Genomic DNA, 17,872 nt, shown 5'->3' with positions numbered 1-17,872 from the left:
CAAGTAATCATATGAAAAGGCTTTAGTTGGGATACTCCAAATGGCTTGAGAGTGTTAATGCTACAAAGATTAAGAGATTCTAAGATTTATAGGAAAAAAAGCTGCTAGGGGATTTTTTTGTTTTAAATAATAATCTCTAGCATTTATTGAGCACCAATTTTGTCAGTGACTTAAAGAGATGCTCTAATTTTGCCAGAACTCCCATGGTATCACCATCCACATTTAGAAGATGACAAATTTCCGAAGATAACAAATTAAGGAAGAACACAGCCCAAGGTCTAATAAGTTACAGAGCTAGACCTTGCATTTAGGTGACCCTCAAACTTCAGGACTTGCTCTTTCCTGAGCTCCACTGCCTTTAAGGCAGCACAAAACACATACTTATTCTTGCCATTGACTCATTCAGTTTAATTAACAAAAGAATAAGATGGAATTAACTTTACTGAAAAAATATAAATTCAACCTAAAAGTCTACTGGAGTTTGGCAATATTTTTTTCAGAGTCTATATAAAGGCAAAAAGCTTACTTTTAAAAATAAAATTTTGAAAAAAAAAAAAAAGATAAAATTTTGGCAGTTACCTGACAGTTACATACACGCAAAGTTTTAAAGTTTCACATAGTGTGGTAATTCTTTAGACTTGCAATAAGGTTTACATAAAAGCTTGGTCTTTCAATGTGCCAAAAACTTTAAATAAGAGAACAGTAAAAGTGAGTTAAATAATTTTTTAAAATTTTATTGACTCATAAAAAATGAATTTAAGAAGGAATTGTTATTGATACTTTCACAATTCTCAATCTCTGGAGAACAAAAGCTCAATAATTTAACTTATAAATATTCACATGTGAGGTGGCAAGCCTTCCTATTTTTTTGCAAAGTGAATCTGTGTCAGTCATATTAGCAGGTCTAAATTAGTCAAGGACGAGTATTTCAAGATTCCTAACGTTACTGTGAGCCAGAGGCTGCAAGATGATGCATGCACGATGGTGACTACACTGGTAAAGTTTTATTTTTGCTAAATTGTGTTTCTAACTTGAAATTCTAAAAGCTTCAGTGCTCTTTTTTTAAATAACTGAAGCTTGTTTATTTCTCCTTTTACGTTGACATTTCCCCCAATATCCCTAAAGCTGTAATTAAAACAAAGAAATAATAAACACAGATCAGGTAGAGGAAAGCTTCATAATCTGTTTTACAACAGCCATTTAATTAAGATATTACCATGGAGGGTGGGAATTTAAGTAGACCTAAAACCCTCATATCAGAGCTCTAAGCATAAATTGTTTTCTCAAGTCAATATTTTCTTGGATATATCTACCAATACAAAAGCCTCAAGGTGATTGCAAGTATCCTCAGCAGCTGAAAAGAGAAAGTATCTGATTTAAATAAGCCACAGTCATTTCTGAATAATAACCAATTTCACTGTCTTTCAGTTGCAGATAACAAATGGGCTAGAAAGGATAAAAATTCATTGCTTGTCCTGCCCCCTTCCAAGCACTGGATGGTATAAAAGAGCAAGGAAGAAGACAAAGTGTAGAGAGAACTGTTAAAACCATATAAAAATTCAGATTCAACACTGACGGTGGCAATTTAAATCTCAGAAAACAGCAATATGATTAAGATTTTCACTCTGCCTTATTTTTTATTTGCGGCAATTACTATTTGTAGTGTTAGTATTTTAGACCTTCTATATTTTAAAATGGTATATGACAACAAAGAAAAAACAAGAAGAGTGTGAAAATCTTAAGAGAAGCAGAAAGCAATTAAGCAAAGCATTTCTTACTGCATAAACATCACTAATGTTAAGTTTCCACCTTAGCAACTGATTATAAACCAATTCTCTTGAGTTATCTCAATAACTTAAAAAACTAGATTCAGACTGAAACAATTATTACAACTAGAAATGCATTTCTAATAAGTGAAATTTGTATTTCTATTAATCAATATTTTCCAAAAATACATGCTATAAATTGGCCTTAATTCTGACTATTCAGTAATTAAAAATGATAAAGGGGAGATGCATTTAATAATGTGATCATAACTCAATACCATAAATAACTAAGATGTAGGCTCTGCTGAGGCATTTTTATTATACAAGAAAAACACTGCTGACAATTTCAGGATTTAGAATAGAAAAGGGTGCAAATACAAGCAGGATTATACTAAGGAAAAATATAACAAAACAAGCCAAACCCCCACAGAACAATTACCTCAGGTGATGCAAATCCTAAATATTCCCAATCCCATGTTCCACCAGCAAAGCTACAAAGAAATTAGACATACCATTTGATTTATTACCAGTACTGCAAAGTACAAACAATCAGACCCTTGCCTTTTGAACATTAATTTTAATTCCTCTGCTTGGAACTTATTTAACCAAAGCAGATCAACTATAGAATATAATTAAATATAAATAATTTTAAATATAATTAAAATTATTACAACTATATTATTTCTTTTAAAGTCTAAGTTACTTTATGTTTGTGATAAATGGTGGAAAAATGACAAAGTATTTTATGACTGCTTTCTGTTTTTAGGTTATAAATGTTTATGTAAAAACAGGGTCAAAGGAATTTCTAATGCTTGCAATTATTATGAATAAAAAAATACTTCAACTTATAACGGCATTAGTAGTATAAGTATGTAAAACAACCAAAATTCAACTATTCTTTAAAGGATAAATATCACTTAAGTAACTTTACTAATATCAGATTTCTAATTTTTTCACAACCTCACCACAAAATACAAATAGGTCCATGACAAACTGGAAAGGCTTCCAAATTCTACAACATGTTTATGGCTATCATATCAGTATACACATTACATATCTGAAATGACACATTAGACTACTCTGAATTATGAGTTCAATGAAGTGTGAAATTCACCAAGTCTAACTTGGTGAGAAACTACACAATGACAAACAAAAAATGAGGAAAATAGAAATAGTACTTGGGGGAAAATCACCAAAAAGAAGCTACCATATGTTAACCAGCTCTACATATTTTAGGTATCTAAACTCTAGTAGGATTAAAAAAAATCAACTTGCTGGTTTGTGGCGGGAGTTAGGGTGATTCCACAGTGTGCATCCCTTTTACCTGCGCCTGGGAGCTTCAGGTGAGTCTGCAGGAGCAACTCCCCGAGCCACGGAAGCCAGGAATTCCTGCCTCTTCTGCTGTACAAGGCATGCCGCCTTGATGATCTTGTGGCGGGGTGTGCGAAGGTAAGGCCTATTGACTTTTTGGGCAAGGTCTTCAGTGACCATTTCTAGGTCTGTCTATGGTAAGAAGAGAAAAAAAATTATAGACTGAGTGGATTAGTCAATAGCAAATCCAAAGTCTATCTGGTTTCTCAGTTAACTCTAAGTCTTTTGAAGTCAGAAATTAATCCAATCTTTGAAGTAACTGCATTTAACATATGTTTCCATTTTGCACATTATAGGAAACAGCACTCATGTGACAGGCGTTTAAGCAAGGTAGTTGGTATAGATCATGAAGGAGTGAGTACACCAGGTGTGTACAAGGAATTTATAATGTGTCTATGTGAAAAAAACTAATAAATTTCAAGTCAAGTCACTATATATGCAGATGTATGATATGTGGTGCAGACTATCCATAAATGCTGAAGGCAAGAGCCCTGTGATGTGGGTTTAGGTCTAGAAGAGGAATGTACAATGAAGCTGGTCAGTCACTGAGATATCAGCTGACTTAGGTGTTTTGTTTTTTAAAGCTCTGTAACTTCTTTAGTTGCACTCCTAAAATAAATTGGTAAATAACAACTTTCCCATTTAATATGTAATATGCTCCCCCGCCCACCATTTTTGAAAATGAAATTCCTAATTATGTAATTAAGATTAGGCCAGATTTCACCTCAACTAATTTAAAACAAAGAAATAAAAGTACTAAGAAATGTTTGCATAGCTCAGAACTGCAGAATGACAATTTAAACATAAAAAAAATTTCAATTTATTACTATTTAAAAACCACTCTAAAATGAAAACAAAATTGATGACTAGTTACACCAAAAAAACTTAGTTAAGTGGTCACAAATTTGCTTTTCATAATAACTATATTTAAATTAAATTTAAAAAAGATATCTTACTTGCATGAGTTCAAAAATTTCTTTCTTTGTGCTTTTAGGTTCTAAGAAGAATCCATAGGGATAAGAACACTTGAGGATACGCCGAGTTTTTAAGAGCACATGAACTGCATCTTCAATGAAAGTGGTATCTGGACAGCCTCCTTCAGCTATGAAGTAAACCAGGCAGGGTAAAAAAGTCTTTTGTAAATATGCTATTATAAAATTAATGACACAACTAAATTTTCCAAAGAAAAAAAAGAACCCCTAAGAAGAAACAGCTTGAAGTAGCTGAATAGTATTTATTGGAAGCAGACTAAAAGCCTACATAGGACTCTCGTGTGTGATTTGTATGCATTTATAAATGGAACACCCGCACAAGCCCAGGAGCACGTGGCAGTCATGAAAGAACACACACAAACTGATCCTGGATTCTGTTCTCACCCTGTTGGCAGCCAATCTAGCTTTAGGTCAACTCAGAGGTGCCATGCTTTACTAAGTTTTTTAGGTTATCCCTGGTGGAACTTTGCTGAATAAGAGAATAAATGTTTTGCTAAGAAAAAATAAAAGCCAAGTTATAGTCATGCCTATTATGAAAGGAGAAAAAGACACAACACGAGAACAACTGAATAACTAATTGCTAGTAAACAGAAAACTCCAGGGAGAGAGATAAAGGGAGAGAGAGTGGGAAGAGGGAAAAAGAAAATCTAGCGTGATATAATATTCTGGGAGACTGTTCCATCCCAAATTATTATACCACGCTAGCTTTTTCCTGAACTACAAATAAATCGAAATTAAGCAGAATTTATTTCATAAGTACTTTTGGATATAAGATCATTCTGTTCATCTGCAGAAAGAAATCGCATGGGTATGTACACACACTGAAATACAGACCATCCCAAAATACCTGCCCTGGCATAGGGATCTGAACTAAGATGTAAAAAAATAAAAATAAAACAAACACCCCCGCTCATTATAAATGAGAAGTGTGTGAAGTTTTGTTTCTCCTTTCTAATCCTATATCCTTTAGTTTTCTTTCATATCTTATTCTGCTATTCTCTTTCATATCTTACTTTAGCCTGCAAAAGATTGAACAGAAAAAGTAATACACATCCACAGGTATTTACTGAGTGTTTAGTGTATGTTAAGCACTGTTCTAAGCATTAAGAATACATCAGTGATGAGACAGACAAAATTCCCTGCTGAAGAACTGTAGAACCTGTGAGGGTTTTGCTTTTCAATTTGTACCATGGACTATACTTCAAGAGTTTGATATTGATGTGATATAGTTAGGTCACTGTAAAAGTCTAAGTACTAATAATTAATAAGGAGACTAAGCTGCTAGTGACACATATGGTTACTGTCTTAATTAGGGAATTATCCTCTTAAAAGGGTTTTATATTCTAATGTGAGATATTACATTCTAATTCCATTTTTAGAAATGTTCTTTCCAAACTTCCATGTCAGGATCTGCAAGTTTGCCCTATCTCATGTCTTTGCTTTTTGAATCCAGTGTCTATTATCCACCAGTGAGATAATTTCTCCCCAGTCCGTCCTTGATTTCCACTCCACTAGGCACTCGGCTAAATTTTCTCAAGACTCGTTGGGAATTCAGTCACAGATAATTGGATGGCATGCAGATCTTGCTCTTTTGACTAGATCAGCGATGACTTTTAGGGCCCATCCACTTTTCTCAACATTTTAGAGCATCAGCAGTGGCACAGAGTAAGCAAAACCATGATGTGTGTTCATCTGCTAACAGTGTAGGCTGCATTATGAGGAGATGAGGTAAGCCAGGTGGAAAACCTAATCACAGAGGACTCAAATGCCCAACAGCACTCTGGGTTTCAGAATACTCCAAATAGTACCAGAGTGAGCTAATGGAGATAAATATATTCCCTTAAGGGCCTTAACTTCCAATGAAGCGACTGACTAATAAGCATCGAAGGCTATTTTACATTTATCATCCCACATGCCACTTATAACTTACTTTCTTTGAGAGCTCTACTCAATTGCTCCATCTTTTCTTTAGCTGTTTTAAGAAGGCGTTGTTCTAACTAAAGAAACAGAAATGAATAATTTATATCATTGTCTTTATTTATCCACAACAGTGTAAGTCTGCATTTGAAATGATTTGGGACATACCTGATAGCTATGCTCATGGTTTTTAAATCTCGTGTAATAGTGCATAAATCTGTCAAGTTCCTGAAACCGTTTGTGTTTTTTCTCAGCCTAGGAAACAAAACTCCATTAAGTGACTTTTATAAGTAAAAGTACTAACTCTTAAAATTGCTTTTTTAAAAATCACTTCACGATTCTATTAGTAATAGGTAGTGATTTATACAGATTTGTTTACTATTTTACTGAGAGAAAATAATAACCAATACATTTAAAGGCTCCCAGGACAAAGTCCTGCATTTGTGTTCCCTGTGAGAAACCACTGAACCCACAATCCCAGAGTGTAAGGCAAAGATGTCTCTCAAGCCATATGCTTATCATAATCTTCAATGTTTTATTACACATCTTATTGCTATGAATTGAATTGTGCTCCCCCACTCACCCAAAATTCATGTTGAAGCCCTAACCCCCAATGTGACTATTTGGAGAAAGGGCCTGTGAGGTGATAAAAGTTATTAGGTTATAATCCCATAGAGCTAGTGCCCTTATAAGAGGAAGAGACACCAGAACTCTCTCTCTCCACCATGTGAGGACAAAGCAAAAACAGAGTTGCCTGCAAGCCAGGAAGAGTCACCACCAGAAACTGAATTGGCAGGAATCTTGATCTTGTACTTTCTAGTTTCCAGAATTATGAGAAATACATTTCTGTGTTTAAGCCACCCAGTCTATGATATTTTATTTTGGCAGCCAAGCAGACTAAGATATTTATTATATGCTATAACATAATACTCTATTGTTGATATTATATTAAAATTGTTTTTGTCACAGGGATGTAATGTACAATACAGAAAATATAGTCAATAATATAATAACTCTGTACTGTGACAGATGGTTACTAGACTTACTGTGGTGATCACATCATATGGCATATACTAGTAACTATCAAATCACTATGTTGTATACCTGAAACTAATATAATATTGTATGTCAACTATACTTTAATACAAAAATTGTTTTTAAGTCATTACAGAGGAAGGCTGAGACACATATGACTTTTCTTATCTTCAGTATAAAAAAAGGGGGGGAAAAAGCTCAAGTTTACAGAGCCATTTGTTTAAATTAAAGGCTACTCTAAAGTGTATTCAATTTAATGCCTCATTACGATGAAGATGGGAAAAGGAGAAATGCAAAGTACTTGCAATAGTATTAAGTGGCTTAGCCAGAAGTGTTGGCTTAAACAGTTGTCTTTACCTCCACAGTCATTTCCTTGGATTGCTCCTCCACATGTTGAATGACTTCATAGCGAGTACATCTATAATAACCGCCTGTGGAAGAACTATGCTTTTTCCATTCTTCTAGGCAAATCCAGCAAAAGTCATACTTGCACTTCAAAGGAAAACATACATGCAAATATCTCTCCATGTTAATATGCATGTTATTTTCAATTTCTAATCTACCAATTTGTAGAGATTAAACAATCCTGCCTGTGTGACCAGAAATAAATCTTAAAGACACACCCTCTTTTTCACATTTCCTCTGGAGACCTTATCTGCACTCTGGAAAGATGTGGGGTTAGTTTAAGATTACTGCTTATACAAATAAGCTCAATGGAAGTCATGATATTATGGATAATCTCAAGGAATCTTTAAAAATATCATTAAGAAAAAAATCAATAGGATATTTTTTTACAAATAATAAAAACATATACCAACAAATGTTTCATTTCTAAGTTCATGGTAATCTTACTTAGGTCTATAAAGCTTTACCAGTCTATTTAAAAACATCTGGTAACTGACAAATTGGTTTTGAAACTGAGAACAAGTTTAAAAGGTCTCTTAGTAGAACAGCTGATATAAAACCTGTTTCTCATTTTTTAGAAATTTTCAGTTTCCCAATTACCATACTTACTAGACAATGCCAAAAAACTGAGCATTCCAGTATGAAAATGCATCCCCTCCCTTTTGTATGCTTATGGGTTTTGAGTCAGAAAGATCTTCCCATTCCAAGGCTATGTTCTTTTTTGATACTATAATAGTCTTTTTTTTTTTTTTTTTTAAATGTAAGTCTTTGAGCTGTTTATATGTTATCTGGGGATACAATATGAATTTAACTTCATTTTTTCCAGTTATCTCACTACCATTTTGAACAGTTCAGGTTAATCCACTGTTTGGAGATGTCTACTTTACCATATGCTAAATTCCCATTTATCTGTGTCTATTTTCTGGGCTTTCTATTCTGTTCCACTGATATGTAGATTCATGTGCCAGCACTGTGCTATTTTAATTATTGAGCTTTTATAATATCTCTTACTATTTGATAAGGCTAGTTCCTCCTCATTGTTCTTTTTCAGAGTTTTCCCAGCTATTCTTGCTTTGTTTTTCCATATGAACTTTTGCTTATCTAGATGCAGAACAAAAACCTGTTGGTATTTTTGTTGGAATCTTTCTATCCAAGAACTGTATCTTTTCATTTGTTTGTCATCTTTTGTGTCTTACAGATAGGGTTCTTAAAAATTTCTTCATTTAAAAAAAATATTTTTTTCTTCATGGTGTACACTTTGTATATATTACTTAAGTTTCTAGATTAACGAGATCTTCTTTTTCAATATTTACTCTACTAGTATCTGGATGTGTGAAATAGGTGAAGGGATTAAGAAAAAAAATCCACACCAAAAACAACCCTCATAGACATAGACATCCGTATGGTAATTACCAGAGGAAGGGAGTAGGGGCAGGTAGAAGAGGGTATGAGGGGATAAACGGTGATGAAAGGAGACAGACTATGCAGGGTGAACACACAATACAATACATAGATGATGTATTATGGAACTGTATACATGAAACCTATTTAATTAATCAATATAACCCTGATAAATTAAAAAATATGTATTAAAATGTGTAAATGCAAAATCTAAATAGTCTCAAAAGGGTAATGAATAGAGTAATGAGTGTTTTAAAAATTAATAAATTTATTTTTATAGGGCCAAATTTCTCATTTAAAAAAATATTTAACAATTTGATTCCAGAAAGTAAAAGCTCTACTGAATCATTACTAACACTGGGGCACTAATAAAAGTATATTATGATTTAGTCACTGTGTTAGAGCATGAATTTGATTACACAAATTGTTTGTTGTCTCACTTTTACATTTAAAAAAAAATTCTCAAAGTATAAAATTTTTCCGTAGCAAGCCCATTACTTTTTAGATGTCTTCTTCTATGTCCTAAGAAGTACTTGTCAAGGGGAACATAGTAAATAATATTGTGATAAGCTTGCAAAGTGACAGATGATTACTAGACTTAGTGTAATCATATTGTAAGGTATATAAATGTTGAATCACTATGTTGTACATCTGAAACTAATACAACATTGTATGCCAACTATACTTATATTTAAAAACATCATAAAATAAAAAAACACAAAAAAGCATTACTTATCAGGTGTTTTTTTTTTGTTTTTGTTCAATGCAAATACTTTAGATGTATATTAAACAAGACTACTAAATTTACATAGTATATAAGTAAATGCTTCTTATAAATGCTTAAAGAAGCTTAAGCAAAATCTGTTTAAGATAAACTACCTGATAGCCTTAGTTTGGTTAATTCATGGAAATGTTCACTCACTAAATACATATTAATCAAATACTACTGGTAGATGCTGTTAAAGCAGCAGTTCTCAACCTGTGGGTCGAGACTCCTTTGGGGGTCTAATGACCCTTTCATAGGGGTCACCTAAGACCATCAGAAAACACATATATAATTACATACTGTTTTTGTGATTAATCACTATGCTTTAATTATGTTCAATTTGTAACAATGAAAATACATCCTGCATATCAGATATTTACATTACGATTCATAACAGTAGCAAAATTACAGTTATGAAGTAGCAACAAAAATAATTTTACGGTGGGGGGTCACCACAACATGAGGAACTGTATTAAAGGGTCGCGGCATTAGGAAGGTTGAGAACCACTGTGTTAAAGAAATAAAGGTAATGTTGGATCCTGCTCCTTTGTTAGTAACCCAACTGCTGATTTTTATGGTCAACCTGTATTTCTTTACACATCTACGCTGTCTATATCACATTTTCCAAGAAAAAACTACTATGAATTTTGGAGACTAAGTCCACAAAACAAAAGAAATAATTTTGGCCTAATCAGCTAACTAATAAGCACTCTGCTCAGAATGCTGTACTAGGCTTTTCTTCTTGCCTCTTAGGAAATTATTAATACTGTTTCACTAAGTCAATTCCTTTCTGTTAATTTTATAGTAACACTAGAGGCCTGGTGCACGGATTCGTGCACCAGTGGGATCCCTTGGCCTGGCCTGCGGGGATAAAGCAGAAACCAGCTCTCTGACATCCCCCGAGGGGTCCCGGATTGTGAGAGGATGGTTCACAGGTCACGTGCCCCGGAACCGGGCCCCCTCCTCTCTGGTTCCGGGTGCATTACCCGAGAACCACAGCTGCCAAGTCACCGCAGCTTGGCAATTCCTGCATTGAGTATCTGCCCCCTGGTGTTCAGTGCGTGTCATAGCTACCAGTTGAAGCGTCTGCCCACTGGTGGTCATTGTGCGTCAGAGCTACCGGTTGGACAGTCACTTAGGCTTTTTTAAAAAAAATATTTTATTGATTTTTTGCAGAGAGGAAGGGAGAGGGATAGAGAGTTAGAAACATCAATGAGAGAGAAACATTGATCAGCTGCCTCATGCACACCCCCTACTGGGGATGTGCCCGCAACCAAGGTACATGCCCTTGACCGGAATTGAACCCGGAACCCTTTAGTTCGCAGGCCGACGCTCTATTCACTGAGCCAAACTGGCTAGGGCTAGGCTTTTATATATATATAGATAAGCTTGTAAAAATCATTGAGTAACTACCATTATTTTAAAAGTCATAATAATAATGATCATTAGTTTCTAAGGTTGAAAATAAAATAATACTTAGAAGATATTAATATATTTTATTGGAATCTTAACTATTTGTATTTCTGTCACATCTATCTATCTATATAAAAGGCTAATATGCAAAGTGTCCCCTCGGGAGTTCAACCGGGAGTTTGATTGCCCCCTGATGTGCACTGACCACCAGGGGCGGCGCGGAATGAAGGAAGGCCCCGGCCAGCAGCTGGGGAAGGAAGGCCCTGATCGCTGGCCAGACCTAGAGACCCTACCCATGCACGAATTTCGTGCACCGGGCCTCTAGAGTGTGTGTGTGTGTGTGTATATATATATATGCCTAATATGCAAAGTGTCCCCTCAGGAGTTTGACCGACCGGGAGTTCGATCGCTCGCTATGACGTGTGCTGACCACCAAGGGGTGGCGGGGAATGAAGGAAGACCCTGGCAGCCGCTAGGGACCCTACCCATGCACAAATTTCGTGCACTGGGCCTCTAGTCCTAAATAATAGAAATTACACTGTCCTTTCAATAATTTAAAATATTTTTATATTCATGGAACTTCCAATGACAAGAAAAAAATTGGACTATCATTATGATTTTTAAAAGTGTTCATACATTTAGGCATGGGATAAAATATTGTTAACCTAATTCCAGAGTATTTGTTTTAAATGTGGTAGTTTCTTTCTATGCAACTAAGTCAGGAGGGTAGCTGTCTAATAGTAATTATACATATTAATCATTTTTCAGTCAAGTAGGTCTTTGTTGGCATTTTCATTTTCAATTTAAGAATGAATTACTTATTTAATTAACAGTTTCATTCGCAGACCTAAAGTCTGCCCAATGCTTTGGGTACCTTTATTGTACACATATCTTATATAAAGACACCAAGATTTAGATTTAGACTTATGGGGATTCCTGGGGCCTGGCTTGGGACCTGAGTCTAAGCTATGTGCTCCAAAACCAACCTTGCAAGAGATCTATACACAGTAGTATACTATCATTTAATACTACTATTTATACATAGACAAAACTCTCTCAGGACCCTCACTGGGAAGGTGATTGGCAGGGAAGGACTCAGGTGTTTCGGATCTTCTGGCCAAATACCACTGGATCCTTACTCTTATTTTTAACATTCACCATGAGCGTCAAATTTAGTAATATAAATCAATTTTGAGTAACTTAAGTTACTCAAAAAGAATGTAGAATGCAATCTCCTAGGATCCATCTGAAATCTAAAAAGATTTTTATGTTTACAATAACCAATCAAATTGTCAATCAATTGCAAAACATTCACAATCCTCTTTAACTTCTTACCTTAGCACACTGCATGTGATTGCATCCCTCATTCTTCTGTATTGGAGATTTACAGTTAGCACAAGGCTTGGAGTTAGTTAACAACCAGAGACAGTTGGCAGCATCCTCATAAGCTTCACTAACTCCCACAACTTTAGGATATTAAGCACAAACACAAAGATAAATGATTTAATATACAACTGCAAGGGAAAACCCCCAAGTGTTCTTTGCAGGTTGCCTCTCAATTTTAAACACAGATTTATTTTCCCACTAGGCTCTATGGCAAAACTTTTAAACCGCCTCATTTTAAATAGCATGACTATAGGATAAGGAGCTGTGTTCCAAAAGCTCTATTTAGGAAATCTGATTTAAAAGAGATTTCTCCCTAAAGCTGTGTTTGAATAAACTGGGAAAGAAATATATCTAAAGTTAAAAGAAAGCATTATGTTATTCTCTGTTTAAAATAATTATTGCATCAGAGAAAATACAGAAAGAATGGTTACTTTAGACAATAATTTCTGAAATAGGCCAGTTGTCAATATAACTGCCATAAAGTCTTCCTCACAGTAAAAAACATGAAAATTATATTGAAATATTAACATCACTTTACCCATGATTATTTTAGATGAGCTAAAAACAAACCCAATGTGACATGTCTAAAACTAAACTTACCATTGACCCCCAAATCGCTTCTTTCTCTATCTCCTACCCTGGTAAAGATAAGATCATCTACTCAAGTCAATCCAGGAAGAGCATGATCTTGGACACACCCTTCTCTTTCCTTAACCCACCATGTCCCATTGATTCTACCTCTTTTTCATACCGTTCCTCTCCATTTCCAATTTTATTGCTTTAGCGAGGGAGTGTGGAGGCACACTTCCTGCCTAGACAATTAAAACACAGACAACCAACTTATCTCCCCAGCTCCTTCTCCCTGCTCCCACCCCCGACAATACAGCCTACACAGTAATCTCTTATTCCTACGGACTACAAATAAAAGCAAATTGCTTTAACAAAGAATATAAAGCCCTTTATGATTTAGCCACTGTCTACCTGGCAAACTTCTCTCACATTCTGTCCCCACACAAATCTATGTTCTTCATCATCTTAAACTCAATTTATTCTACTAAATTTGAGATCTGGAGGCCAGGGCAGGGTGGAGAGGGACAATGGAGAAAGAAAGGGGACATCTGTAGTATTTTCAACATTAAAGATAAATTTGAAAAAAACAAACCTGCAATCTTAAAGGAATACCATGCTTTTAAAATATTCTAAATTTGACATTTTACATTCTATAAACTTTCCCCCCATAGTGGAGAGTTAGGGGCTAGAGGCAGTTCTAGATGCACAATTAAAAACTTATTTTTTCCTGCAAGAAATGTCAAAAATCAAGTTTGTTCTGTTTTCTAGCTCTATGAGCTCAGAGAAGCCCTATGTTTTCTTACTGAAAGAGGTGTCAGAAAATCACTTTGGAATCACTCAAAGTGGCCCGTCCAATCAAGGCTCTGATTATATGCAGACACTCTCAGAAAGGTGGGGTAAGGGATTAGTTCTAATGTTAAAAGCAGCGGAGAAATCAGATGTTTTGAATACTGATGTTTAAAAGGAAAAGTTACCCAACCTCAAGATGTAAATCCCTGGAAAGGGAAGGAGGCAAAGGTTTGAGCTGACTGAGGCCTCCCCCGAAAATGGCTCTGCATATGAAATGGAAGAGCTGGAACGAGGAGCAGCATTCTGATGGAGCCCAGCAGTGGAGGAGGGGGCCAGCTTGCCACAAGAAACCCTTGTTTGTGCCAACAATAGCACAGCATCTACTGCTGGACTATAAAGCACTGGTTTTCAATTCCACACAGCAAAAAAACAAACAACAGCAACAGCAGCAATGAACTGATCACACTCCACTCCAGTTCAAAACCCGTTGGTAGATGATGGTTTGATTAGGGTGTTGGAACGAACTATACTCATGGCCAATAAGATCAAACTGGAGAGGGAATGCTGTTTACAAAGGGTATAGTTATAAAACTAATTACTAAGTACAAATATCTAATTTTTGTTTACATGTAGTGGCCTTTCTCCTCCCTTCAGCATCAACACTATTTTTAGCTCAGAGATTCTCACATGTTCTTATGACCTTATTGTCCATTGTTACAATAAATAAAGCACAAAGCCATTAAAACAAAGTAGCTGTGTGGCCTGCAATATAACAGTGTTTTTTCTCCCACCCTTGGAGAGAATGCTAGTTCCTAACTGCATTTTAGTAGATTGCATGAAGTAAGTCATGTTCAGAAAATGACCACAATTACAACAAAAACTTGTGCTGGAAAAAAAAAAAAATGCCTTCACTTCCAGTTCTCTGAACATGCTTATTTCATACATCTGCCCTTTATACATACTGTCCTTCATACCTGCAATACCTTACCTCCCTTCAATCTACCTGATGAGTCGTCTTCGCTCGTACTGACTTCCATACTCTTCCCTTTACTTCAGTTATGTGTCTATATATCTTGATCTTCTTTCCTTTATAATCTCGTGTGCTTAGGTCTCTTTCTAAGAAATATTAACTTCATTTAATAAAATATTTGAGAATAACAGAATCTAAGACCTATTAGTAGGGTCAATATGTATGAAAGTGAAAACAAAGTTCTTTTTAAAGACTGAATTCTTAAAAAGACAATTTGAATTCCATTCAATAACCATTTATTATGTACTATGAAAAAACTGATTTGACAATCGTATTTATTTATTTACTTATATTTGTTAATCTTCACCTGAGGATATTTTTTCCATTGAATTTTAGAAAGAGGGAGGGGAGGAGGGAGAGGAGGTAGAGAGAGAGAAAGAGAGAGAGAGAGAGAGAAACATTAATTGGTTGCCTACTGAATGTACCCTAACTAGAGCCGGGATTGAATCCACAACCCAGGTATGTGCCCTTGACTGGGAATCGAACCTGGGAACCTTTGGTATGCCAGCTGATGCTCTAACCATGAACCACACCAGCCAGGGCTGATCTGACAATTTTATAAATAACCATTATTTCTCAGAAAATATTCCTGCTTCTTGCTTTGATTTAGACATACTAGAGCAGTGGCTCTCAACCTTCCTAATGCCGCGACCCTTTACTACAGTTCCTCATGTTGTGGTGACCCCCAATTTCATTGTTACAAATTGAACATAATTAAAGCATAGTGATTAATCACAAAAACAATATGTAATTATATATGTGTTTTCCGATAGTCTTAGGCGACCCCTGTGAAAGAGTCGTTCGACCCCCAAAGGGGTCGAGAGCCACAGGTTGAGAACCGCTGTACTAGAGGCAGTTTCAGAACTTAAAAATAGTACCTGAACCTTTATGTGGAATTAATTCTTTAAACTGATCTGTTTATTTTCTAATACTTTTTTTCATGAATTAAATTTTGTTGCTCCTTTTGAGTCTCATAAGCCAATGACTTTGGAACACTGGGCATAAGGGAGAATCTTTCCCACGAATCTACAAGTTTGATGGAAAATGTTTATGCCAGATATGAGATCATAAGCCAAAGTAATATATAAAGTCCATGGTGTATTTAATCATACTTTTCTTTTTTTAAATATAATGATGATGTTCTACTTAAGTATTATACTTGGCCTATTACTGTTTGCTTTAAGCTTCAACCTAATTTTTTTTTGTTGTTAATCCTCACCTAAAGATATTTTTTCCATTTATTAATTTTTTTCTAGAGAGAGGAGAGGGGAGGGGAAAAAGAGGGAGCGAGAAAGGTGGGGGAGGGAGAGAGGGAGAGAGGGAGGGAGGGGGAGAGAGAGAGAGAGAGAGAGAGAGAGAGAGAGAGAAACAGGTGTGAGAGAGACACATTGATTGGTTGCCTCCCGCAAGTGCCCTGACTGGGCCAGGGTTTGAACCTGTAACCCAAGTATGTGCCCTTGACCAGGAATCGAACCCACAATCCTTTGGTGCTTGGGCCGATGTTCTGAACACTGAGCCACATCAGTCAGGGCTCAATTTCATAAATTTAAGTGGCCATTATAATAACCGACTAGTCAACACCTTTCGGTGGGAGAAAAGTGAGAAAATTCTTGGGTTTTCCCCAACAGCTGGGAACATTCTCTGCAGCCTTGGCTTTGTCTCTTCTGGTAGACACTTCATAGGTATCCTCACTCTCTTGCCTACTATCCAATTTTCTATAGTTTCTCCATGTCTCGGAATTAAAACCCTATTTGGAACTTTTTGAGTGTGATCTTCAGTTTTTAATTTGAGGTCTCCCTATCTCTGGCCGCCAGAAGTAAACATGTATACACCATGTATATCATTTTCTAGTTCTATTACATTTCCTTCCTCATTACCAGCATCACTTTCACGTGTAAAGGTATTTGGTCACAGTGCCACCAATAATCTGGACTTACTGGCCTGGCCGTTCTTCCTCTCCTTCCCTAGTAAAGCTTGTTAGTGGATATGGAGTAATTGATCCAACTTTAGAATTTTAAAAGATAACTGAAAATAATCACCCATTTCAAAATATTTGTTTTACATCTCAAATCAGACACTTCTGGCTACTTTCTATTAAAGAATCAAATAATATATTGTACTAATTACTTCCTGTGATATATTAACTCTTTTGGCAACGAGTAAGTACCCTCCCTCACTTTTCAACTTAATATGATATCTTAACTCTCCTGCATACACTTCTCCTCTCTCACCGGCATTGCCTCTGTCTTGTTCAAGCCCTCGAATCCTCTTGGACATTCTGAAGTTGTCTCAGAAACAGCGTTCTTACCTAATGTTTCAATAGTCTCTAATCCATCATCCACACCTCTGCCCAAGTGATCTAAGTAAGCATCTTCAGTTATCAGTCTCCTATTCAAAACCCCTTCTTCTCTCCTTCAGTCTACCCTTCCCTGTCATCTATCTTGATAAAAATATCTCTGATAATGCCACTTCCCTACTTTAAAAAAATGCTTTCTATGGCTTCTGATACTAGGATAAATTTGGCAAGAACCCTAGCAATATGGCAACACCTACTTTCTCAGTGTTTCGGGATAAAGCCAGACCTTCCAGGATTGCTTATAACCCACCCAGACACCTGATTCACATTTCTGCCTGTGCAGTTTGATCCCTCAATGTGCCTTCCTTTGCACTGGCTGTACTGAATTGTCTGTAGTCCTGGACTATGCCACGCTGCTTCGCATCCCTCCTTCAGCCTATGCCTGGAATGCCCTTCCAATTCTGGTCTCTGTGAAGGGCACCTACCTGCTTTCAAGATGCAGCTAATGCATTAATTCTTTTATAAACTTTTTCTAATTCTCTCCTTGGAGATAACACAACTAATCTCCTTCTATCCCCCTCCCCATCCTCACAATGTATTGCAGGTACACTGTTCTCTCACAGCATTTATAATACTCTTTTTTTCCTTAGTTTTGTATATAGCTGTCTCCATCTCTAAAATGTACATTTCAAAAACAAAAATAAAATGTACATTTCAAGAGTGTAGAGGGCATCT

At 35.9% G+C, this 17,872-nt stretch overlaps 1 protein-coding gene across 3 annotated transcripts in view; it reads right to left on the bottom strand.

Moving 5' to 3' along the window:
- ANKIB1 (ankyrin repeat and IBR domain containing 1) overlaps positions 1-17,872 on the bottom strand; it is a 118,491-nt gene that overhangs the window by 10,329 nt on the left and 90,290 nt on the right. For 2 of the 3 annotated variants that reach the window (XM_070424229.1, XM_070424230.1), the window contains exons 11-17: positions 12,402-12,532; positions 7,439-7,573; positions 6,215-6,301; positions 6,060-6,126; positions 4,094-4,239; positions 3,091-3,269; positions 2,206-2,257 (exon numbers count right to left, since the gene is read on the bottom strand). In XM_070424229.1, coding sequence (XP_070280330.1) covers positions 2,206-2,257; positions 3,091-3,269; positions 4,094-4,239; positions 6,060-6,126; positions 6,215-6,301; positions 7,439-7,573; positions 12,402-12,532 — 797 coding nt within the window. The remainder of the gene's footprint in view (positions 1-2,205; positions 2,258-3,090; positions 3,270-4,093; positions 4,240-6,059; positions 6,127-6,214; positions 6,302-7,438; positions 7,574-12,401; positions 12,533-17,872) is intronic. The other variant, XM_070424232.1, reaches the window with a different exon arrangement.

The sequence above is a fragment of the Myotis yumanensis genome, unplaced genomic scaffold (assembly GCF_028538775.1).
Source record: "Myotis yumanensis isolate MYYU_CA2020_CCGP unplaced genomic scaffold, mMyoYum1.0.hap1 SCAF_9, whole genome shotgun sequence".
Taxonomy (NCBI): Eukaryota; Metazoa; Chordata; class Mammalia; order Chiroptera; family Vespertilionidae; genus Myotis; species Myotis yumanensis.
This window is presented reverse-complemented; position numbering and strand designations above follow the sequence as displayed.